This window comes from Streptopelia decaocto (assembly GCF_964273445.1).
Source record: "Streptopelia decaocto genome assembly, chromosome: 26".
Taxonomy (NCBI): domain Eukaryota; kingdom Metazoa; phylum Chordata; class Aves; order Columbiformes; family Columbidae; genus Streptopelia; species Streptopelia decaocto.
Genome location: NC_138681.1, coordinates 2,049,796 through 2,074,133, shown reverse-complemented (window position 1 = coordinate 2,074,133; position 24,338 = coordinate 2,049,796). Strand labels below are relative to the sequence as shown.

Genomic DNA, 24,338 nt, shown 5'->3' with positions numbered 1-24,338 from the left:
TAAGATATTCAAAAGAAAACCAAGCAAAAAGGGAACAAAGCAACCCTAATGTGCGGTGTGTCCTGCCCAGCTCGAGGGCAGAAAGCCCAACGCGCGGCCCCGAGCCGTCGCACCAGCACCTCGCTGCCCTCGGGCTCTGTCCGTCATGATAGAGGGGACTTCATCCAATTGTCCTTTCCCACCCGGGTGTTGTCCCATCGCCGGGAGCCGCCGACACCTTCGGTGCTCGGAAAACACCATCAACAGCACAAAAGAAGCGACGGCGACTTCGAACGTTGCTTGTCGTTCAATTTCGCGCTCCAGGCCCGAGGCTGGAGGTCAGAATAAGGCAAAAATAACAGCCTAAAACTGGGTTTTGTTCGGTGAGTAGCCAAATCTTTATCTTTGTATTAAAAAAACATAAAACCCCGAACTTATCTTGTTAAAAAAATACATATTATTAGATCCCTTTTTGTTTTTTTCCCCTCTATAAAAATAACTTCAGGACTTTGACGGAAGGTACCGGTCGGGGGGGTGTTATTTTTGTTAGGCTTTCGGTCGTTTATTTGTTTGCTTCAGAAAAATAGCACCAAAAAAGATGGAATTTGTGGGGAAGTTCAAAATGATCTCGTTTACAAGCTTATTTTACATTCTGCTCTGTCTGGGATCACTTGGATCTACTATAGATTAAACAATATGGATAGCATCTACTATTTGAGCTAGTTAATTTCATTTTCATCTTTACTCTAGGATTATATGAAATAAATTTGAACGTTTATTATTATTATTATTATTATTATTATTATTATTAACTTTTTCTTAATACCCATTAACTCAAACTTTTTGTTTCTTCTCCTTTTTGGTTAAAAACAAACAAACAAACAACAAAAATGTATTGTTTTAAAATGCTTCTTTGAAAGGCAACAGAGCAGAAGCATCTTCCAGCTGCTTTGGAAGGGGAGCGGGACAAGGGCTGGTTGTGATGGGCGCCGGAGCCCCCGGGCGCTCGATGCTGCTCAACCCGCCTGGAAAGCGGCTCCTTGGGCCAACGCAAAACACTGGGGGACGTGGTTAAACTAAGCTTAAGTGCTTTCCTGGATTAAAGCCTCACGGGGACACTCCAGGGTTGTCCCCACACGCATATGTGGCCACAGGGGGATAGAAAGGGGGACGTTTCCCCAGCTGGGACGGAGGGACGTTGGTTCCGCGTATGTTGTTCTGTCCCTCGGCCGCTCGCTCGGGTCCCCAAAGGCGCAGCGGGACAAGCTCCCGAAGGATAACGGGGGGTGTTTGGACACCGGGATGAATCCTCCCGTCCCCGCAGCCCGCTCGCCTACAGACAGAACCGGCGGCAAAGCCGAGGGCGGCGATGGAGGCGATGGATGGCGATGGCCGGCGGAGCGGCCTAGTCAGCACGCTCCGCCCGGGGAGGGCCGAGCTGGGAAACCCTCTCTCCTGGGACAAAAGCGGCTTTATCGGGGCGCTCTGCAATCCCCCGTGACCCCCAGGGACACTTTGGGACAGGGTGACGCTGCCCCAAGGCCCAGCCCGGCCGGGGGGGGGTCACACACCCCAAAAACCACCCCAGACCTGGGCCATGGCAACAGGGATTCTCAAACAGGACGGGGGCTTCGAATGGACCGCGCGGCCTTTGATTCATAGTGGTTCTTTTCTTCTACTTCTCTGGTTTTTCGTTACCATTTTGCTTTTTTTTTTTTTTTTATTAATTTTTTCATTTTATTTCTTTAAATACATCCAACTGTGTTAATTTCTTCTTTCTGGAAAGGGCTATCTGCACCATAACTATCACCTTTTACATACACACACGCACACACGAGAAAGGAAACATATATTAAAAACACTTTTTAAGCAATACTCTGGATACAAATGTATTTTTTAACCTACATATATTCTAAACCTTCTAAACTTTTAAGGATCACTTTATCATAAAATAAAATATCCTTTTTTCTTATAATAAATTACCTAATAAAAAGTATTTTTATTAGCCCAGTTCCTTGCTACATTTACATGTAATAAATGCATTTATTAAAATAGAATATTAAATTATAAAGAAATGTTCTAATTTTAAAATCTTCAGTCTTTTTTTTCCCTCCTCTCTCTCTCTTTAAAAAACACCAGTAAATGCGACAAAATAAACCCTTCAAACACCAAAGGAACAGGTTGAAGCGTTTGGATTCCAGAGGTTCACAATATTAACAGTCTGAGCCTTGTATGTATGGAGATTCTTTTTAAGAAAGAAAGAAAAGAGAAAAAAACAATAGATATCCCTCCAGCTGAAAAATACTTTTGCAAATGGGAGCTAGGACAAGATATTTTTCATAGTATCTCCTCATTAAATATAAATCCAATTTTGGTTCTTTTTGTTATGTATTATAATACATACTATTCTCTATATAATTTATGAGGATGACATCACAGCATGATATTACTTCATCCCTCCGTTTCCCTTCGTTAGGTATTGTCACCCTCTCCCCCGCATCGTCCCTTCTCCGGGAGTCCCTGTCCCCCCCCCATTTCGCAAGAACCAGCCCAAGACACAGCGGGTTTGGGGGGACACCCCAAAACCGTCCCCCCCACCCCGGTCACATCTCCCCATTCCCCCGCCACAAGGAAAGCGCGCAGGATGAGTCCCAAATTCAGCCCCCCCGCTCCTCACGTCCTAATTGGCTGCGGTTTGGCAAAGCTGGCGTGTTAAACCCCGGCGATGAGCCGAACCGGGGCGGCTGGTACCACATCTGCAAGATGCGCTCCATCCATCCATCCATCCCACCGTCCCCAGGTCTGATCCTGTCCAAACCAACGCTCAGCACCTTCCATCGCAGCCGCGCTCCAAAGCGAGCGCTGCGGGACCCGTTCCCCATCCCACAGACGTGCCGCTGCGCTCATGGAATCACCCGCCGCAGGATGAGCGCCCGGGGGACGCAGCCGCCGGCATCGCCCCGGCACAGCTGGGTCCTCATCCCGGCTCCACCAGCCCCTTCGGGGGGTGGAAACACTCGAGGATGATGCACAAAACCAGCAGCGCCACCCGCCAGACCCCGTCCTGCGCGCACCCGTGTTGTGGGTGCTCACTTGCCGCATGGCGATGCAACATCGCGAGTCCACCCAATGGCTCTTTGGACCGACTCTTAGAGCGATGGAACATCATGAGCCCACCCAATGGTTCTTCAAACCAACTCTTAGAGTGATGCAACATCATGAGCCCACCCAATGGTTCTTCAAACCAACTCTTAGAGCGATGCAACATCATGAGCCCACCAAAAGGTTCTTCAAAACGACTCATACAGCGATGCAACATCGCGAGCCCACTGAATGGTTCTGCGGACCGACTCGTACAGCGACGCAACACCATGAGCCCACCCAATGGCTCTTAGGACCGACTCTTAGAGCGATGCAATATCTCAAGTCCACCAAATGGTTCTTAGGACCGACTCTTAGAGCGATGCAACATCACGAGTCCACCCAATGGCTCTTAGGACTGATTCTTAGAGCGATGCAACACCATGAGCCCACCCAATGGCTCTTAGGACCAACTCTTAGAGCGATGCAACATCGCGAGTCCACCGAACGGCTCTTCAAACCGATTCTTAGAGCGATGCAACATCACGAGTCAACCGAATGGTTCTGTGGACCAACTCGTACAGCGATACAACATCACGAGCCCACCCGATGGTTCTGTGGACCGACTCTTAGAGGGATGCAACATCATGAGTCCACCCAATGGTTCTTCAAACTGACTCTTAGAGCGATGCAACATCACGAGTCCACTGAATAGTTCTTAGGACCGACTCATACAGTGATGCAACATCTCGAGTCCACCGAATGGCTCTTAGGACCAACTCGTACAGCGATGCAACATCACGACTCCACCGAATGGTTCTTCAAACCAACTCTTAGAGCGATGCAACATCGCGAGCCCACCCAATGGCTCTTAGGACCGACTTAGAGCGATGCGACATCATGAGTCCACCCAATGGCTCTTAGGACCGACTCTTACAGCCCCCGGTTGACTCGCAGGATGGAGATCCTGAGGACCAGGCCCCCTAACAAGGGTTTTGCTAAACCAGCGGAATGGAGACAGGTTGGGTCCCGGCACCGCTCGCCTCCCCGGGCGCAAGTGGGGTGCCCCGAATCAACCGAGCACGCGGAATGGGGGGGCCCAGAGGGCCGCTCAGGGCAGGGTTTAGCCCAGCTGGTTTACACTCCTGTCACAAAGGGGGGGTCACCAAAGGGACCCCCGTTGCGGAGAAGGGCAGGGTGCAGGGAGGAGGGCTCTGTCTTTAGTTACCATTATTGCTGGTGAATTCGACCAACAAGCCATTTATTTTAGTCACCTATCAAGGAAGATACAAGTCAGAGCAAATAGTTAAGGTCATGGGCATTTTTCTCGTTTTTTGTTTTTATTTTTTTTCTTTTTTTGTTTTTTTCAAGATTTTTATATATATACATATATTTAAAAAGAGAAAGAATAAAATAATAATAATAATTCGAAAAACAAAATGACGCAAATTGGTTGGTTAAGCCCCGCAACCGGGCTCCCCTCGGATGCTCACAGGCAAGGCCCAGCTCTGCCCCTCTCTCTGGGTGCCCCCCATGGATGGGGGGCCGAGCCCCCCACGCAGCCCCCCAGGTCAGAGGTAGCTCTCAGTGCGTTTACAGCGCCTGCTTTTCATTCTGCCAAAGCTGCTACATCAAAATACGGACTCGGTGGGGGTAGAGGGGGAAAAGGAGAAACCAAAATAAAACCGGGGCCGAAATACTTCTATTCATTTTCAACTAAAACTGCTACATCAAGCTTTCTTTTATATATATGTATATGTATATATATATGTATATATATATATATATAAAGGTTATTGGAACTGAAGGTTTTATTAAAGGCCAACTTGGAGACTTGAGTAGGAACGTCAGACCTGCCGCTGGCTGGACAGACGGACAGACCCCTCCGGTTCCCACCAGCAAACATGGATGTTTGTTTGGGTCGTGATTCCTTTTTTTTTTTTGTCGTCGTTTCTTTTTTCTCTTCTTTTTTTTTTATTTTTTTTTTTCCTATTTTTTATTATTTAAAAAGAAAGGTTTCCTATCTTCTTGTGTTTCCTCTTAACATTTTCAGCATGCAGGAGGCTTTTACATCGCTCGTTAAGGCGAGGGAGGGAATCAAAGGAGCAGATAAGAGCCCCCCTCACCTTCTCCCTCCGCGCTCCCCGGGGTCGGCGCTACAACAGGTCCACCCCAACCCCAGGTCCCCAACACGGGTGTCTCCTTCCCCCCTCCCCGCTCCCCCCCACCTCTTCACAAACCTGGCATCAAATAAAGACATATTGATCAAAAACTTGCTCACATTACCACGAACAGACTTCACTCAGCCAAGAACGACTAGTCACTCAACTAACATATCGGCCCCCGGGGGACTCAGCCAAAAGGGAAGCGTTTGCCATTGTGGTTTCCAGCTAAATCCCCCCCACCCCGTTACCAACACGAACGTTTCCAAATGCCCCTCTGAAGGGTGGTTGCATCCCCCCCACCGCCCGCCCCCGCAGCGCAGCTCTTGCCCCTCATTTTGCACATGGAACGGTTCAAATACAGCCCTGGGGACACGGCGGAGGCGGCGGCGGGAGGGGAGGGCGGCAGAATTGTCCCCCCCTCTCCCTTCCATGTCGTTTACCGGGACCAAACCCAAGCCAGAATTTGAAAGAGAACTGGGCCAGTTTACCAAAGGACGTAGCCAGAGCCGCCCGGGGCTCCGGAGCCTCCACCAAGGCCACTTCACGGGGGGACGGCTCTCAGGTCTGCGCCCCTGGGGGGCTGTGGGGACACCCCCAAACCCCCCTGTCACCCCGCGGCTCCCACCCGCACCGGCGGCTCCAACATCGCACCCCACCCGGGCCGGGAGAACCACAGCCGGGAGAACCGGAGCCGGGAGAACCAGAGCCAGGAGAACCACACGTTCTTAAACCTTTGGGGAGGAGGCAACTACAAAGGAGGCGACCACAAATTCAACCCCAGCGGTTTTGCACCCACCAGACCCTACGCGCGCCGCCCACCCCTCCATCTACCTCTCGCCCCTATTTTACCATTGATGCGAAAGCGGTGGAGGCGCATCATTCACACCCCTCCACCCCATATCTGCAGATGGAAAGTGGATCTTTATCCGTATCCCGGAGCGGCCGGTAAGCGAGGACGGCTCGAGCGGACCAGCGGCAGCAAACCGAGAAGAGGGGGATGTTCCCCAGAACATCATTACGATGAAAAGAAAGTCTCCTGTAACTGAAGGGAAAAAATAAAGCAAATCTCAAGCAATTTTTCTTCTTTTTTTGCTGTAGAACTGTCTCTGCCAAGTTGTGCAACTTGTTGGTTCAGCTCTAAATCAGGGTCCGGGATGTGTGAGAAGTTGAGGGGTAGGAGATGGGGCAGCGGTGGTGAGAGAATTATATATATATAATTTTACATACACACACATATATATATATAGGTGCTTGATGAGTTAAGTGCCTATATATATATACACATCTATTTATAGATAGGTATACTGGTAGATTAATCCAACACATCTTGACCATTTTGGCATCCAGAGACCGGCTGAACAAACCTGACGATGCGGAGATGCTGCCGTGTGCGTTGGCGCACAAGCCAGATTCGAAGCCCATCCTCACCCACCTCCCAATGCTTTCCAAAGTATCTGATTTAACAAAACCAGGAGTCTTGAAATGCTTAAAGGATGTTCAACAAGGCAATTTGTTTCCATTCTGAAAAAAATATAATATATAAAAGCGGCCAACCTCAGGAAGATCCAGGTAAAGGACAGCGGAAGAGGTTTTGGTCCATAAAGAAATACTTTTCCTTCTTTTTTTTTCCCCCCCCGCTCGGTTTTGGGTAACAAAAGTTTTGGTCCAGTTTAAAAACGCCGACAACAAAATTATATCTATAAACTCGGGTTTGTTTTTGCATTCTGTTGGGACGCACGTTGGTTTCGTACGGGCTCGTCGCCTCTATTGCATGATCGTCTCTCTTAGGTTTTGGTGCGATATATATCTTTGAAGAAAAGAAAAGCACAAGGTTATGTGTGTGTGAATATGCGCGTTGTGTGTGGCTGCAGCTGGTATCGCTTGGAATAAAGGATGAAACTACGGAAACGTGGACGTCGACGCACTCCCCGCATGGATGGGAACGTTTGAAATACCCTGTTAGTGACTCCTGATTGAGCTGATGAACAAATCCCTGCTCGGATAAGGAAATAAAGAACAAAGTCCCAGACTCCACGGTGGCTCAGAATAAGAAAAGTTCTTTAGCTGCTGTGGTTATTTGTTTGTTTGTTTAAATCTTTGAGGTAATACAGTTGTGCCCTCGTTCTAACACGTTCCCAGAGGTCGATGGTTTCTTTTTTTGTGGTTTATTTTTGCCTAAATCCCCGTCATCCGTTTTCCTTTCTTTCTATGTGTTTCTTTCTGAGCTCCCAGCTGGGCTGACACCCCTGGAGGGGGGGACAGTAGGGGCTTCAGACCAAGGTGAAGCTTGGATGTAGCTGGAGAAGAAAGGCCGGCAGGACCCCCCCATCCTGCCCCTTCCCCTGGTCTGGTCAACACAGCCAAAGGCTCTCGCCACCGAAACAAACTGAACTAAACCGCTTCGCTTGCAAGATCCGAGTGCGCGTTCAGAGTACTTTTGCGTTTAGAAAAAGACATTGCAGGCCGGAGCATCGGTCGCCCTTCACAATTTCTGGCTTTGCTATTCATTTTAATTTTATTATGCGCTTTTTTTTTTTTTCTTAAAAAATAACATACATCGCTCGTAAAATAATTTTTTTTTTTTCTTCTTCTTCTTCTTTAAATTAATTTATTCTTTCGTTTGTTCTTCGGATGTCATTATTATTATTATTATTATTAGCATTATTATTATTATTCTTTCCTGGACCCCCCTCATGGTCCCTCCCTCCCTCCCCAATGCCCTGCTCTGTCTCTTTAGGAAAATATTCTAATGGCCTGAGTGGCTGCAGCGTGGCAAACGGGGCACTCGGGATCAGTCCTCTCGCAGATCCTCACAGCACACTCCATGCAAAACAGGTTGTGGCCGCACGGCACCAGAGCCGCCGTGACTTCGCTTTCGAAACACACCATGCACTCCCGGCTGCTGGAGACAGACGTCCGGGCAGCGCTCGACGTCCCCAGCTTGGAAAAGCCCTGGAGCGGTTCCCCCTGGGACCGCCTGGGGAGAGCGGAGAGATTGGGCTCCTGGATGGAGGAGGACGGGGAGCGATGCGAGTTGGGGTGGATGGCGCCGGTGCTGCTGGAGCGTTGCTGCTTCGAGAAGAGCACCGAGACAGGGTTGGTGTTCTCCTGCCCGGCCCACATCGGGGCTCCCGACTCCGGCACGCCGTAATACAGATCTTGCTTGTTCACGCCGTAGTTGGGGAAGAGGTAACCGTAATTGAAGTCGTTTTGGTCGTTCAGCCGCGGGGTCTCATAGACGGGGTCCACGGAGCAGTCGCCGATGCAGCCCAGGCTGTTCTGCCGAAAGGTGGAGAGCGGCTTGCAGCCCGGCGCCGGCGTGTGGACCCGCCAGGCCTCCGAGTAGCGGTTCTCCATGCCGGAGTCGGGGCTGCTGGAGAGGAAGTCGTTCTCGTTGTTGTACTCCAGGATCTTGCCCGTCCTCACCGCGATGTGGGTCTCGATCTCCTCCCGGGCGCGCTCGACGTTGCCCGGCGCGCCGGTGATTTCAAAGACGGGGTCCCGGTCCCGGCTGGGCGTGATGATGTAGGTGTTGGTCTGCTGCTGGATGCGCTTGATGGTGGCTCCCTTGGGGCCCACCACCAAGCCCACCACGCGGTAGGGCACGCGCACCCGGATGGTGACTTGCCCCGGCAAGGTGGGAGCGCTGCCGAACGTGGTGCCGGCCTTGTTGCGGGACGCCCTGATCATGGAGAAGTGCTCGGCGGCGGAGATGATCTCCCGCCGGGCCATGGCCACGTCCTCCCGCCGCCCCGTCACCATGAAGACCGGCTCCTCACCCCGCACGGGTGTCTTGATGTAGGTGTTGGTCTTTGCCCGCAGGGCTTTGATCTTGCAGCCTTAGGGAAGAAAGAGAAAACAAGGCAGGGAGGTTAGAGAGGCTGGACCTGCCATCGCCCTCCCGCTCTCCTCAAGAAACCAGGCTGAGCTGCCATGTTTTCTACAAACCCTGCACCACAGAGCAGCCACTGCCCGGGGACCTAAAGTGAGAGAAAGGCCCCGTTCACCCAAACCCTGACAGGAGAGACTGCAGAGGAAGGATTCCCGCTCACCATCCCAGAGAGCTCCTCTCTCAGGAGCAACCCACTCCCTCACCCTCAGGGACAAGCCACAGAATCCCAGAGTGTCAGGGGTTGAAGGGCCCTGGAAAGCCCATCCAGTGCAATCCCCCCGGAGCAGGAACACCCAGCTGAGGTTCCACAGGAAGGTGTCCAGGGGTTGGAATGTCTGCAGAGAAGGAGACTCCACACCCTCCCTGGGCAGCCTGGGCCAGGCTCTGCCACCCTCACCCCAACAAGTTGCTTCTCATCTTCCAGCGGAACCTCCTGTGTTGCAGTTTGCACCCATTGCCCCTTGTCCTGTCCCTGGTTGTCACCAGCAGAGCCTGGCTCCATCCTCCTGACACTGCCCCTTTCCATCTTGATCCCAGCAATGAGTCCCCCCTCAGGCTCCTCTTGTCCAGCTCCAGAGCCCCAGCTCCCTCAGCCTTTCCTCACACGGGAGATGCTCCACTCCCTCCAGCATCTTGGTGGCTGCACTGGACTCTCTCCAGCAGTTCCCTGTCCTGCTGGAACTGAGGGGCCACAACTGGACACAAGATTCCAGGTGTGGTCTCCCCAGGGCAGAGCAGAGGGGCAGGAGACCCTCTCTGGATCTAGTCACCATTTTGTGTGCTGCTCCCCACCACAAAATGTCCCTCAGCCGCCTCCCCTCACTCCTCAGCAATAACCCCTCAGAGTTCTCCCTTTCCCACCCCTCCAAGCAGCAGGGAGCCGTCGGGGCCATCGACCCCTCCCCATGGGCCAGCAGTCCCTGTGGGGAAGCCCATTCCCACCATGCTGCCCCTCAAAGAAGATGGCGGCCCTGGCTCCCTCCTCATCAGCGCAGCTCTCGGGCCTGCATGGATTCGGCTCCAGCACAGGGCCATGAGAGGCTGGAGATGACAGGACAGGACGCTGAGCCCACGGCCGGGCATGGCTGATGCGGAGCCTCTTCACCAGCCGCTCCACTTCATGGGGAACACGAGTGGAGAGCCGCCTGCCATAACTCAAGACAGCAAAGCCCTCCATTGGGACTTCTGTCCTACTGCGGGGCTTTGGGGGTAAATCCAGTGTGACCCGGGTCACTTTTGGGGGGACAAGTCCGAGGGGGCAGCAGAGGGGCTGCGTTTTGCCCTTGACTCTCTGGTATATCCAACACGGACGACGTTTGATCCTTGCCTGGGCGTTCGGATCCTTTCCTGAGGTCACTCGCCATGCCAGTGCTTTGTACATTGGTATCCACCCCCGGCACCCACCAAGCTTATCCCCCTGCTCTTTACATCTTCCTGCTCTTCCAAAAAAGGCGTCCACAAGCAAGAAATTAAGATTCCTCAGCTCATGGGCTGGAATGTTTTTATTTGTAGAGATCCTAATAAATAACAATATCTCGGAGTTCAGGGCTGCCACTCTTAGCGCTGCCACTTATCTGCAGTTCGTCTCATGAGACACAGACTTGTGACATCGGGGTGTTTACAGGAACGTAATGATCCCACCACCGCGTATCATTAGGAAGAATCGAACCCCGCGCCTTTAGTGATAAAAAAGGAGCCTCGTGGCGCTACAGCTGACAAGACCGCGGCTCGCGGCGGTGGCAGAACAGCACGCAGTACAACCGATAGGTACAGGCGCCGCAGCCTGACGGGTCACGCTCGCATCTCACGGCACCGCGGTCCAGCCCTGTCAAACCGCAGGAGCCGGCGCCAGCATCCCCATGAGCTCTGAAACCCTGTCAGCGGCTCTTGGCACCGCTGTAGGACACGTGCCGGCAAATCCTGCCTTCGCCATCGGCTCCCGGTGTAACTCCGAGCTCCTCGGAGCTCTCTGAGCATCGCTCCCATTTGTGGAATGGGCAGAATAGCTGCATCTTGCTCTGCCTTACTGCAAAACGTCCTGTAATGCTTCGCGTTACAACGCTGCTGCGTTAAACTCCATCTCGAAGCCACTAACTTCGTGTTCCTGGGGGACAGAAATCTGAGCTGGGCAAACCATCCAAATTCAAACGAAATCCACCCCCTAACAAGCCCAACGTAGCTCACAAGTTACTCCCCGCTGAGTTTGCACCCCAAAGTATATTTGCAATGCTTTGTTTAGCGAAGTCTCCAAACAGTTGGTGTGGCTTGATGGTCATCTGCAGTGTTGTGCTATTAGCACTTAGGAAACTCAAAGAACAGGACATTGTGGTGCAAGGCAAGACACGAGTGTAGAATAAAACGACACAGACAACATCACAGAATAAAGGTTCACCCCAAGGAGGGCAGAATAAACCCACGAGGGGTCACCTATGGCCTCCCGCAGCCCCCGGGCCGGCCCGGCTCTCCCTGGCAGACATTTCCCTCGCTCCAAAGATGGAGATTCCATCTTAGGAAGATTAACTGAGATGCCACCATTTCCCCAGGGATATCACCGGAGCGTCGCACGGAAAGGAAGGGGGTGTTAGCAGCGACATCTGCGCTGGAAATGATTCCCGTGCGCCGCCCCGGCCCGAAGCGGCGAGGGACGGAGCCTCGGTGACCCCCGTTCCGCCCGCCGGGAGCGCCAGGTTCGCTCTCTTTGGCAAAAGGGCCTCAGGTGGGTGTTTTATCAGGGCTGGGCTGGGCGTTTTTCTAAGCCACGGGACAATGGCTGCGTGTGGGGGGAGAGGGATCTGAGCCCAGCGCCAGGAACAATCGCGGAGACACCAAGGGTCAGGCAAGTGGAGCGGTGACAAAGGATGGGGCTCCATGCTGGGGACAGATGGAAGGAAACGGTGGTAGGGAACACACATGAATAAGGGCGAGTTACACGAGGGTGGGAGAGAGTCGGGGATGGAGGAAAGGTGATGGAAACGGAGGGAGGGAGGAGGATGAGGCAAAGACACCCCGAGACGGCAAAAGGGAGACGGGCAAGGAGAGAGCACGGCGAGAGGAGGGAGGACCGAGCCACGGACAAAAGGACGCGTGGTGCAGTGGATGGTGTGAGAAGCAGGGGGAGGAGGAGGAGGGAGGGTCTGTGCAGGCCTGCAGACAGGAAAGCCAGCTTTGCAGAGACAGACAGATGGGGAATCCTCCGCTTAAAAACTGCAGAAAATAACCCCACAGGAAATTAGACCAACTCCATCAAGACCAGCAGGTTCAGTGGCCCAGATCTCCAGCCGCTCTAAACCGGCGCCGACAACACGCCGAGCCATCGGCTCTATAAACAGACAACTCCACCAACTTCCAGGAGAGCCGCGCTGATTTCCAGCAGCTAAAATAAGGCTGGGTTTAAACCTGATGTACCCACTTAGCGCCGAGGCTCCCGGCCCATCTCACCCCAACCCTGACCGCGCTTTGCTCAACTAGAGCGACCGAGCCTTTGGCGTCACTCCGTTTTCCGACGGAGCACAGCGAGATCAGGATGCGGCCCCCTAGATCCTCACCACACATGGGCATGAGTCTTATTTTCCCCGATGAAATTTGGTGGTAAAAATGCAAAACTGAGGGAAAACAAGAAACTATAATAATCCATAAGTCTGCTGTAGCGTTCTACTCTTTAAGGCAGCGTGCAGACTCCTGCCAGGTAGATTTTTATATTACAGAGAGAATTAAGCCCTTTCTTGTTGTGTTTCCACCACCTAGCTTCTATTATTCTGTTTTTTGCCAATCCCAAAGCATTTTACAAAGGAAGCTTGTGTGATTATTTCCTCCCCCCACCCCTCTTTAACTTCAGTTAACTGATTGCCAATTGACTCCAAGTAAATGTGTTTGCAAATGACTACGCCACAAGTGTTACCATCCAGGAACAAACCCTTGAGGACTGTGGAGCCCCCAGCACCCAGACCAGTTATCTAACTGGGAATTAATCCACAGGGCAGCTAGCTCTGTCTAAACACAAATAAATGGAGTCTACACATTGCCAAACTGGGGAGAGGTGGAGTGGGAGAGATTCGGATGCACAGCTACGTTATCTTCCCTGCTTACCTCTGCATGGGGGTAACAAACCCATCAAAACAGCTCAGTCCACCCGTCCAGCCGAGGCGGGTGCTGACATAAGGGTAACAAGGGTGTCAGATGCACCGAATCTGACAGCCACGTCCTCTGCATAAAGCCATCCCAAATCTTTGCTCACCATAAACACAACGTACTGCCACGGGACCTCGCTGCGGTTACACCACGGCGCCCGGGCACGGCTCTGGCAATGGGAAAAGGCCGGAGCGGTGCATGGGATGGATGTGCATGGGATGGATGTGCATGGGATGGATGTGCATGGGATGGATGTGCATGGGATGGACGGACATGGGATGGACAGGATGGACATGCACAGGATGGACGTGTATGGGATGGACGTGCATGGGATGGACATGTACGGAATGGATGCACACGGGATGGATGGGATGGACACACACGGGATGGATGTGCAGAGGATGGACAGACACGGGATGGATGCTGGGATGGACGTGCATGGGATGGACAGACACGGGATGGATGTGCACGGGATGGATGCGCACGGGATAGACAGACACAGGATGGACACACACGGGATGGATGGGATGGACACGCACAGGATGGATGGACATGGGATGGATGGACACGAGATGGATGAGATGGACACACACCGGATGGACGGACATAGGATGGACGGACATGGGATGGATGAGATGGACGGACATAGGATGGACGGACATAGGATGGATGCGCACAGGATGGACAGGATGGATGGACATGGGATGGGCGCGCATGGGATGGACGGACACGGGATGGATGGGATGGATGCTGGGATGGACGGACACGGGATGGATGGGATAGACTTGCACGGGATGGACATCCATGGGATGGATGGACACGGGATGGACAGGATGGACAGACACAGGATAGATGCGCACAGGATGGACACGCATGGGATGGATGGGCTGGACGCAATGGTCTTGCACAGGATGGATGGACACGGGATGGACAGGATGGATGGACATGGGATGGACACACATGGGGTGGACACACATGGGATGGACACACATGGGATGGACGGACACGGGATGGACGGACACGGGATGGACACACTGCCCCATGGCCGGTGAACGCCAGCAGAAGGCCAGTGCAATGCCACGCCTGCCAAGTAGTTCCACTGCATAGTTGACTCCAGTGTAAATCCGGAGCTAAACCCACTGACGACCTCCTCCTCCCTGCTGCGAGAGGCCGCATCCTGCACAGACCCACGGTGCTGCTGGGGCAGCCCAGCTCTCACGTGGCACAAACCGGTGCATCCCCAGCACGTGCCGGTTCATGCCCAGAGGTGTGGGCTTCACCCTAAAGCACCATCAGCGCTGCTGCACCAGCTCAGAGCAACCGGCTACGGATCCAGCCCTGGGGTGGCTTTTTAAACACAAACCACACCACGCAAATCACTCCAGGTACTTCTGTTTCTTATTTTCAGCAGATAGAAAATTATCTCTCCAGACAAAGGATTTTCAGCCCTCTTCTCGTTTATACTAAGGCACCTTTACACTGCGCTGGTATAAATTACACCTGTAAATACCCCACTTAGGACATGTTGACAGTGCTGGTGTGGTGTGAGTGATCCTAAGGGCAAATTAGGATTTGGTCTTTTTTCCTGTTCTAGTGGTAAAATTAAAGAGGACCATAAAATAAAGAGCCCTCGAATATCTCTGGTAAGGTGGGGCGTTCTATTCCCGTTTAAGATGAAAGCCGTGTTAAAAGACAAGCACACAAAGAACATCACAACTAAACCCTCCTGAATATCTGTGGGGTGAGATTCTGCTGCATCGGAAACCTGCTGAAAGCGGCGTCAAAAAGCACAAATGCGCAGTAAAGGGCCACAAACACCTAAATGTTTGCGCCGAGGTTTTATTGTACTGATGATGCAAGTTGTGTTTACAAGAAAAGGGGGAAAAAAACCACCACGAAACACACTATCACGCCATAAAAATAAGCGACCGCCTCATTCCGGCACAGCGATTTTAAGCTCTTTTCGCGTAGTGATGAAAGTTGTTTATAAGAAATAAAAGGGAAAAGCAGCAACGTGACCCAAAAGCAACAACCCAGATGCCACAGACAATCGCTGCCTTGTTGTGCCAAGGAGGAGGGAAGTTGGGTTGGAAGCCCCCGGCCCCGGGGGCAACGAGCCCCATTGGGGTGGGGGCGACCGGAAAGCGGGGAGAGCGGGACGGGGCGGGCGCAGACAAAGGCAAAGCCGGGGGGGCCGGGCCCCCGGCCGATGCCAACACACTTTCCCACTGCCCTAGATTCCGGGCGGCTCCGCGGTTCACTCGGTCAGCGGTTGGATGGGATGCGCGGAGCGCGCGCGTCTCCCTAGAAAATTCCCTTTGTCTCTCTCTCTCTCTCTCCCAGACCCGTTTCCTCCTCCCACCTCTAGTTCAAACCGCACAAAGTCAATCCCCGTCCTTGCACTTTTCCCCGGTGTAAATTCCAATGGCTTCTCGTTAACACTTTATAACTATCCGGCGCCAAGCGCGATTTCTCTCTGCCGTTAAGGCCCATCGCGAGCTGCTGGAGCGCTGGGAGGAGGTCGGTTTTGAGGCCCCGCCGGACCCGGTGGCTCTAGCTCCGAGATTTACGCGCAGCGAGACAAGAGGATCTGCCCCCCGCGCTGCTTCTCGGATGCTGAGCATCCACCTCCACATGGTGGGTGGGGGAGCTGCAATCAGACTTCCTCAATGAAAAAGGCTTCCTTGGACTATTTTTAAATGCTGGAAGCATTAGAGCATGTTTGGAGCTACACAAAGAGCCCAATCACCTGGGGTTAGTGGGGCCTCTTGTTATTTGACTTCACCTTGCCAAGAAAGAGCAATTTATGTTAAGCTCCTCTCTCACATAATCTCATTCCTGTTGACAACAGGCTAGTTAGAGCAGGCTGAGAGATGCTTCATCAAAGGGCGGCTGTGGGTACAGGTGACAATGGATGCTACTATTGATGATCAGAGCACAAATACTCTGATACCGCAGGGAAGGTACCTGCTGGGAGCGGGTGGCTTGAGCTGTTGTGCCGTTCAGCTGAAGCCAAACGGACCCGCCGCCTTTTCCCCACGCCGGGCACACAAAGAACCGTGACCATGGCCCCTAAGTACAGGATCCGGCCCTCAATGTGCCCGCTAAGGGTGCAACAGCCTCTTCCCGGGCTCCACCGACAGCTGCCCCGTTTCCCAATAGGAGCAGAAGTGTTGGATAATGCGTGTGCATCGGGCTGAGCTACACCTGCCTCAGGTGGCTTCTAGGGGACATGGACACCCCCCTGTCCTGGTGGCTGTGGATTTCTGCCCCTTTCTAACTTCAGAGTCCAAGCAGCCCAAGCACGGCACCGTTAGACACCGTCCGCTCTTCCCGTCTCAACCCACACCCTTGGGTTGCAAGGACCTTCTCCTTCGCAACTCCAGCGCTGTCCCACCAACGTGCAAAACGCATCGGTGCTTTGTCTTTGCACGTGTATGTGCGCAGCTCCGAGAACGCGCGCGGTCCCGCGAGGGGTGTTGGAGGCACGATGCCCATGACAAGAGTTGGCGGGTGAAGCACCAGAGCCACCAAGCATCCCGATGCACCCAGGACCGGCTCCGGCACTCCGGAGCATCGTGCCACCCCATGGCACACACCACATCATCCAGCCACCCAAGCAGCTCACACGCTTGCAGGGGAAGGGGGGACGATCCGCAGGAGCCGCGACACACGCAGAGACACCCCTGCTCCTCACCCTGCAGCAGCGGGAGGGCACGGCTGCGCCTCCAGCAGGGAAGGGAGCTCATTGCCAACCACGAGTGGAAAAGGTCATTAATGGCAGTCAACGGCATCGTTATGACTTTATCCTCCCGTTCTAGTTCCTACTCGCACTCCAACGTGTAAAGCAGCCCTTGGCGCGTCCCACCGGCCACCCGGCTCTCCACCCCGGACCCCAGGGCATCGCGGCAGCTCCCGGCGCCGCTCCGGCCGACTCCGGCAAAGTCCATCTTCCAGCAGCCCGGCCCAGCTCGTCCCGCGTCCCACGGGCCCGGCCGCGCCGCTGACGGAGCGCTGCTCAAATTCAGCGCACAAACCAGCACCACCGCAAACTCCAGCGAGGTTTCCAGCACGCGATTGGCTCCGCGACAAGGGCACGTTGGCAGTTCCCGGGGAGAGCAGGGAGCCGCCAAGCCCAGGTTTAGCTCCTGCAGCATCTCTCCTTCAAAGCGGAGCCGCCCCCTCCGCCACAATTAAACCCCATCGCAAATCACGCTCGCAACCATTCCAATAAGAATATATGGGGCTTGAGCCTTATTTATACTCAAGCGCTTTTACGCTCTTCCAGCAAAGGGCAGGTGGAAATTCCATTGGAAGATGCACGTAAAAGGGCCCCCGTGCCCAGATCCAGGCTTCTTACACACATGTGGCACTAAGATACACTTTCAAAAGATGGTAGGTATTATTTCTAAATAACATGAAGGAGCAGCGTGGTTTGTCAGATCAGAAAATATCAACTTAAAGCTCAATCTTGTTACCAGCCCTGAAATAATGTCTCTCGGGGTGCCCCACGCCCAGCTCCATCTGAGAATACACCCTCGTAATCCAACCTTCTCCACAAAAACAAGACCCAGGAGACATTCCTATAGGCCTTTAGAAATACTAAGTGTGGGCCACAATCTCAGCTGTCCTGCTGAAGCAATTTGGGTTTGTACCAGCCCAGGATCCGGCTCAGCCGCCTCTACAAAGGGCACAACTCGCACTGGCTGCCCCACTGATGGAGTGGGGCCGGGGCTCCGGCGCACTGACATTTCCCAGCTGTGGGAAAGCCCTCGAGTGCACACACACACGCAAAAAATGGTGGAACAAATCCAGGTCTCCACGTTCCTCGCCATCACTCCGGCCACGCCGCCCAACGCCGCGGAACACACCCCCTTCTCGGGAGTTTGGGGCAGCGGCGAGATCCAGGAAGAAAATGGCCCAGGCACCTCCCGCATCGTCTAACGTTTCCCCCGATTCGCCCGCTGGATCCTCGCTCTTTCCTAACTTTATTAAACAAAGGGAGCCTGATTCTCCACGGCCTTGCAGCAGAGTTGGTGCAAAGCCCTACGCTCGGCTCGCCGCGGTGTAAAAGCATCACGGGGATGATCGGCCTCAGGCTCGGCCATCCCTTCACCCCCTTTTCGCCTCATTCACCCCCTTGTTCCCCCCGAGTCCCCAGCGCAGGGGCCACGAGCGCAGTGTGGCGGGGGGAGCTGAAGCAAAGCCGTTCCCTCCGCTGCGGACACGCTGAGCTTTGGGGGGCACAGCACCCCCCGCGCTCCTGCCCACCCTCCACCCCAGCATGGGGACTGGCCTCCAGCACGCTCCAGGCTCCGCTGCTGCGGGAGACCCGAGCCAGCCCAGGCCCCATTGTTCCCACAACATCCTCCAGCGTAAGGATGCTCGGCCATGAGTCATTTGCGTCCCCCTCCCCACGGCTTCCCCTCGCCCAGTTCAGCCCCGCACATCCCTTACTGGGAGCACCGGGCTGCGGAGCCACCCATCGCCCATGTCAAACTGCAAACCCCCTCTTGGGCCATTTCAATTCCCAACCCAAGAGGAAGCATCTGGCTCTGGAGCCGCAGTCTCTGCCCGTCACACTTCCAGAGCGTCAAGTTACTTGCTTAGAGAGAGAGAAAAAAAAAATCTCACTTAGCCACACTATTATTATGGGTTTTTTTTCCTCTGTAAGCGACACAAAACTTCTCTCCCCAGCCCCACGCTTCAACACCGCGATGCCAACGGGGGGCTCGGCGGAGCTGTCCCCCCACGCACACCGGGGAGCCCGGAGCGGTGGGGGTGGGCGAGGGGTGACTTAAGAGTGGGTGTGGTATATATATATATATTTTAATTCTTATTTTCAAGCCCTCCTCCATTCCACCTCGCTCCGAACAGACCCGTAAGGAGAACAAAAGCATCAGTGTGGCGGAGCGTGGCCCGCGGCGGGGCCGGGCGGCGGGGGCGGCCGGGGTTGGGTTGGGGGGGGGCCCGGGTGGGACGGCCGGTGGCCGCTCCGGGGTCCCCGCCAGTCACATGTCTCCGAGAAGAAGTTCAACTCCCATTAACGGGTCCTCCGGCCCCGGTGCTCGGCCCGGCAGCGAATCGCTGCAACCACACCCCCTCGCTCCACCGAACCCAACAAAGGGGATTTCGCTCCCCACCGCGCCGAGCCCGGCCGGCAGCCAGCCCCGCTCTCTTCTCTTTCTTTCCTCCCCGCGCTTTATTTTCTTTCCCTTTGTCTTTTTTTTTCCCCCCTCTTTCTTTCTTTCTAAGGAGGAGGGCGGAGAGCGCGATTCAGGAACAGCTCTTTCGCAGAACCGGAGGAGCGACGGGCTCGGGGCTCCGGTGCAGACACCCGGACAAACCCCCGCAGACATTCCTATAGATTTTTTCGCCCACCGTCCCAAAAAAAAAGCACACACCCCCCTCCTCCCCTTTACCCGCTGGCAGCCCCGCTCCGCCCGGGGAGGGAGGCGGGCTGGCCCCTCCGCTTTGTCCCCGGCGGGGCTGGGGTGCCCGCCCGGCCCCGGTCCCGAACAATGGGAGAGAGGGAGGGAGCGGCGAGGGGCGAGTCGCGGGGGAAGTTGGCGGGGCGGTCCCAGCCCTCCCGGCCGCGGGGATGCCGCGGGCGGCGGGGGAAGTTTCCCGAGGAAGGGGCCCGGCCGGGCGGGGAATGGGGGGGGGGGGACCGGCGGCCGGGCGGGGACCGGCGCCCCGGCGCTTACCTTGCCGGCCCACGATCTCGGCCACGTGCTCGGAGCTGGGCACCGGAACGCACTCGGTGGTGTTGGAGCTGCTCTTGAGCCGCAGCTCGGCCTCCTTGTACAACGCGCACAACTTGGGCTCCGCCGCCCCGGCGCTGGGCGCCGACGAGCCCTTCGGGGCCGGTGGAGGAGGCGGCGGCGGTGGCGGCGGCTGCTGCTGCGGCGGCGGCGGCGGCGGCGGGGGCTGCTGCGGCGGCGGCGGCGGGTTATTGTTGTTGTTGTTGCTGTCCTCCACCAGCACCACGGCGGAGGAGGAGGAGGAGGAGGAAGGCTCGCCTAGCCCCAGCAGGCAGAGCTGGTCCAGGGCGAGCTGCAGCGCCCGGTCATCCTCCAGCAGCGCTCTGTCTTTGCCGCTCCCACCGAAACAGCCTAAATCGCCGAAACCCCCGTTCCTTTCCATTATCCCTGGTACTACCAGGCTAGGCATGGCTAACAAAGACTTGAGAGGGGGTTGGGTGGTGGTGGTTGGTTGGGGAGGGGGGGGTGTGAGAGCGAGAGGAGGGGAGTGGGGGGGGGGGGGGACACACAAAGAGCTCGGGAGGGAGAAGGGAAAAAAAAAAAGGCAGAGGGAGAGAAACAGACAGAGAAAAGGACCCTCCGCCCACCTCCCCTCTGCCTGGCCAAGCCCCTTTCTCTCTGTAACCCGAGCTCCCTCGCCCAGGCACTTCCAGCCCGCCGGGGTCCCCCCGCCGCCGCCTCCGCCCCCGGCTCGCAGCCGCCGGCGGGGTGTGCGGAGGGGCCGGCGGGGCGGCGCGGAGCCCCGCGGGGGGAAAACTCTTTTGTTTGAAGGCGGCTGGGCGCAGCGGGAGCTGCCCCGGCCCGCGGGCTGCTGGGGGATGTAGTCCCGGCCGCCGCGCACACCCCTCGGGCGGCGGGGACACCGCGGTGACACGGGCAGGGACCCACCTGCGTGGGGGTGGAGGAGGCTGCGTGGGGACCTGCCGTGCCATGGGTGGAGGGGGCTGGAGGGGGACCCATTGTGACGTGGGTGAAGGGGGCTGCGTGGGGACATGCCGTGCCAAGGGTGGAGGGGGACCCATTGTGACATGGGTGAAGGGGGCTGCATGGGGACATGCCATGCCAAGGGTGGAGCAGATTGTGTGGGGACCTGCTGTGCCATGGGTGATGGGGACTGTGGGGGGACCCATTGTGACATGGGTGATGGGGACTGTGGGGGGACCCATTGTGACATGGGTGAAGGGGGCTGCGTGGGGACATGCCGTGCCAAGGGTGGAGGGGACTGGAGGGGGACCCATTGTGACATGGGTGAAGGGGGCTGCGTGGGGACATGCCATGCAAAAGGTGGAGGGGGCTCAGTGGGGGACCTGCTGTGACATGGGTGGAGGGGGCTGTGGGGTGATCCGGTGTGACGTGGGTGGAGGGGGCTCTATGGGGACCTGCCATGCCAAGGGTGGAGGGGGCTCTGGGGGGGACCTGCTGTGCCGTGGATGGAGGCGACCGTGGGGGGATCCACTGTGACGTGGGTGGAGGGGACTGCGTGGGGACTCCCATGCCAAGAGTGGAGGGGGCTGCTTGGGGACCTGCCATTCAACAAACGGCTGGAGGGGGCTGCGTGGGGACCCACCGTGCAATGAATGGGTGGAGGGGGCTGCAGGGGACCCACCGTGTTGTGGCTGGAGGGGTCACAGGCAAAGGGGGCTGCATGGGGACCTGTCAATGTGCAGCCTGCCAAGAAGGGGCTGTGTGGGGACCTGCCCACTCATGAGGGTGCTGTGGAGAGATTCAGGGCTCAGAGAGACCCAGTGGCACAGTGGGGACCCTTGGGACAGCCCAGGGTGGAAATAGTGGGGCCACAGGCTGGCGGCAGCACCAGAGGCAGTGGGGGAACGGTGAGGAGGGGGCAGGTCCCGAAGGGATGCGCCCACCTCCCATGGACAGGTAGCTCAGCGGCTTCATCCTTATGCAAAAAGGGACGTGGCCTCCAAAGAGATGCTGGATCCCCCGGGCGTGGGGGCTTCAGTCTTGTGATGGGAAGACTCCCAACCAAAATCACAAGGATTTAAGGTCAAAACCACGCGTCCGGCAGCACCGGGAATCATGGAAAGGGAGGAGAAGGGGGAAACCCCCCAGCCCAGGGCCTGGTGGTGGCTCAAGGAGCGGGAGGCTCCGTGGGATCGCTGGGGCTTTGTGGCTCCTGAGCCCCCCGCACACCGGAGCTGCTGGGGGAGAGCCATGGGACAGCCCGCTCCCCTTTCTCATTGAAATGAGGAGCGATTTAGAGGAAAAGCATTGAAAATAGCGTTCCAGCTCCCTGCCAGCGCGGCCGCGCTCTGTGTGTGTGAGTGAGTGCGCGTTTCTCCCCTCTTCCCCTTTCTTCCCTTTGAATCAAACCAGATGTCTCTCCCATGAAATGAGGTTGCATGAGCTTACACTGGAGAGAGACAATGCAGAGCGATGCGAGGCTCCCACCGAGCCACATTGCGCTGCAGCTCTGGCAGAGGCGACGGCTGCGGCGACGGAGCCGGGGGGGTTGGTGGCACTGACGCCTTGTCACCGAGGCAGGAATTGTCTACCCCCCGCTGTATTCCATACAGTTTCCTCCCTCTGGCTCTCAGCTCCGTGCAGCAAGGTTTCTCCCTCTCTTCCCCCTCCCACCCCTTTTTTCTGGGTCTACAAGCAGAAGATCTCAGCTTGCAGATGAACTAAGCAGATGGGGCACCCAGCACAAGGAAATGTCTCATCCACTGACTCAGACGGTAAGGTGTTGCTAGAGCTTTCCCCGCAAGTTTGCCCAGGCCCTTTGGGAAGGGGGGTTTTGCTTTCGTTTCCTTTCGGGAGCCCGGTTTCCCGCTCCGGAGCACCGAGTCGGGGAGATGCTGGGACAGCATGGGCGGCGGTGGCCGGTTCCAGGTTCCTTCTTGGGGGGGTTCGGTGTTTGCATTGTGAGCTCAGAGCAGAAGAACCCACCTCATGCTGTTTTCCATGTGGCTCGCTTTGCTCACCATTAAACTGTGTTTTGAATGACTTGTATATTGGTTTTGCAGCTTTTGCGTGATGAAATTGTGGCGGTTTGGGATGTTTTCCTCTATCTAAGAGGTGGTGTCTGTATGGGAGGTGGTGGACGGTGTCTCTACACGCACACCCGCATCACACCGAGTGTATTCAGTACATTCGTACGTGCATTTAATACACGTGGGAGTTCACATATGTGTGTGCTACCCTTGCACGCACCTGAATATGCCTCGCTCGCATGCTTAAAAACACGTGTATCCATATACTCATGTGTTACAGGCGTGTGTGTGTGCAAACAGTGAGCGTGCACGTGGTGTTTGCATGAAATACATATATAAACTCCAAATGCATTTTAATATGAAGTTATTCGTGTGCATGTATGTGTGTGTGCAGGTGTGCTCATAATGCGGGTGTACGAACACGTGTGCGCGTGGTGGGTTGTGATATTGTTGGGAACTGTTGTATTTTGTCCTGTGAATGGCACGGCTACGTTTTCGTCTCTTCAAGTTTCACCTTATTCATTAAGCCGATAAAGACGCCTGCTCTGTAGATATCACATCGTTTTAGGGACACAGTTTTATTTCCAGCTTCCATTTTAAGTTCCGTCCCGGCGCTTTCGTGAGAATAAAGTACCCATTGAAATCATTAGGTGAAAAGACATTTAAAAAGCTTTCAAACAGGCCCAGAAGTCATAGAAGTAACTGAAAAGTTCCTACTCGCACACATCCACACGACTCACGGATTTCAGGCAAACGTGAATGCTCATAGAAAAATGGCAAGAATTGGCAACCCGGGCAATGACTAATCCCGATGGGTCCTCGATAGCAACGTTTCTCGGTTCGTACAATATTTTGGGGGCGTAACTGGGCTCCAACCAAGACTTTGATCCTCCTCCCGGTGATAGCAACCGCTTAGGAATGATCTTACCTGCCGTCTGGTGTTGGTGCCCTCTGGGGAAGCTGCGTTTCGCTCGTAATTCAGGTTAAAGTTATTGCTGCCAGGTGGCTTGAATTGACTTGATGAGCTGGAATAGATGAGCCGAGCTCGTATCACGGGACTGTCGGAGGTTGAATGTCTGCGGCTCCCTGGATCGGGGGGTTCGAGGTGATATTGTGGTTCCAGGTGTTGGATGAGGAGCGTTTGCTGCGGGTGCAGCTCCGTCCGCTCTGCAAGGTACCGAGGTTTGCCCCGTCGAAGGCGAGAATTAAGCTGCCATTGACAGGGGTGCTGCCAGCACTCTGTCCTTAGGCAAGACTTAAATTCATCATCGTGAGCGAACACAGGGAAGAAACTTTAATGCTGGGTGAGCATCCCCATTGCCAAAAGCTGCTGTGGAAAGCCAAGGGTGGTGTGGGCAGCAGAGAGGCCAAAATG

At 55.2% G+C, this 24,338-nt stretch overlaps 2 protein-coding genes across 2 annotated transcripts in view; one reads left to right on the top strand and one right to left on the bottom strand.

Moving 5' to 3' along the window:
* Window positions 1-24,338, top strand: part of CRABP2 (cellular retinoic acid binding protein 2) — a 355,112-nt gene that overhangs the window by 325,471 nt on the left and 5,303 nt on the right. The window lies entirely within an intron of this gene.
* Window positions 7,949-20,418, bottom strand: MEX3A (mex-3 RNA binding family member A; the record flags this gene model as incomplete). The annotated part of the gene is made up of 2 exons (XM_082073414.1): window positions 7,949-9,064; window positions 19,953-20,418. The coding sequence occupies 2 exons, from the start codon at window positions 20,416-20,418 to the stop codon at window positions 7,959-7,961; spliced, it is 1,572 nt and encodes a 523-aa protein (XP_081929540.1). The 3' UTR covers window positions 7,949-7,958.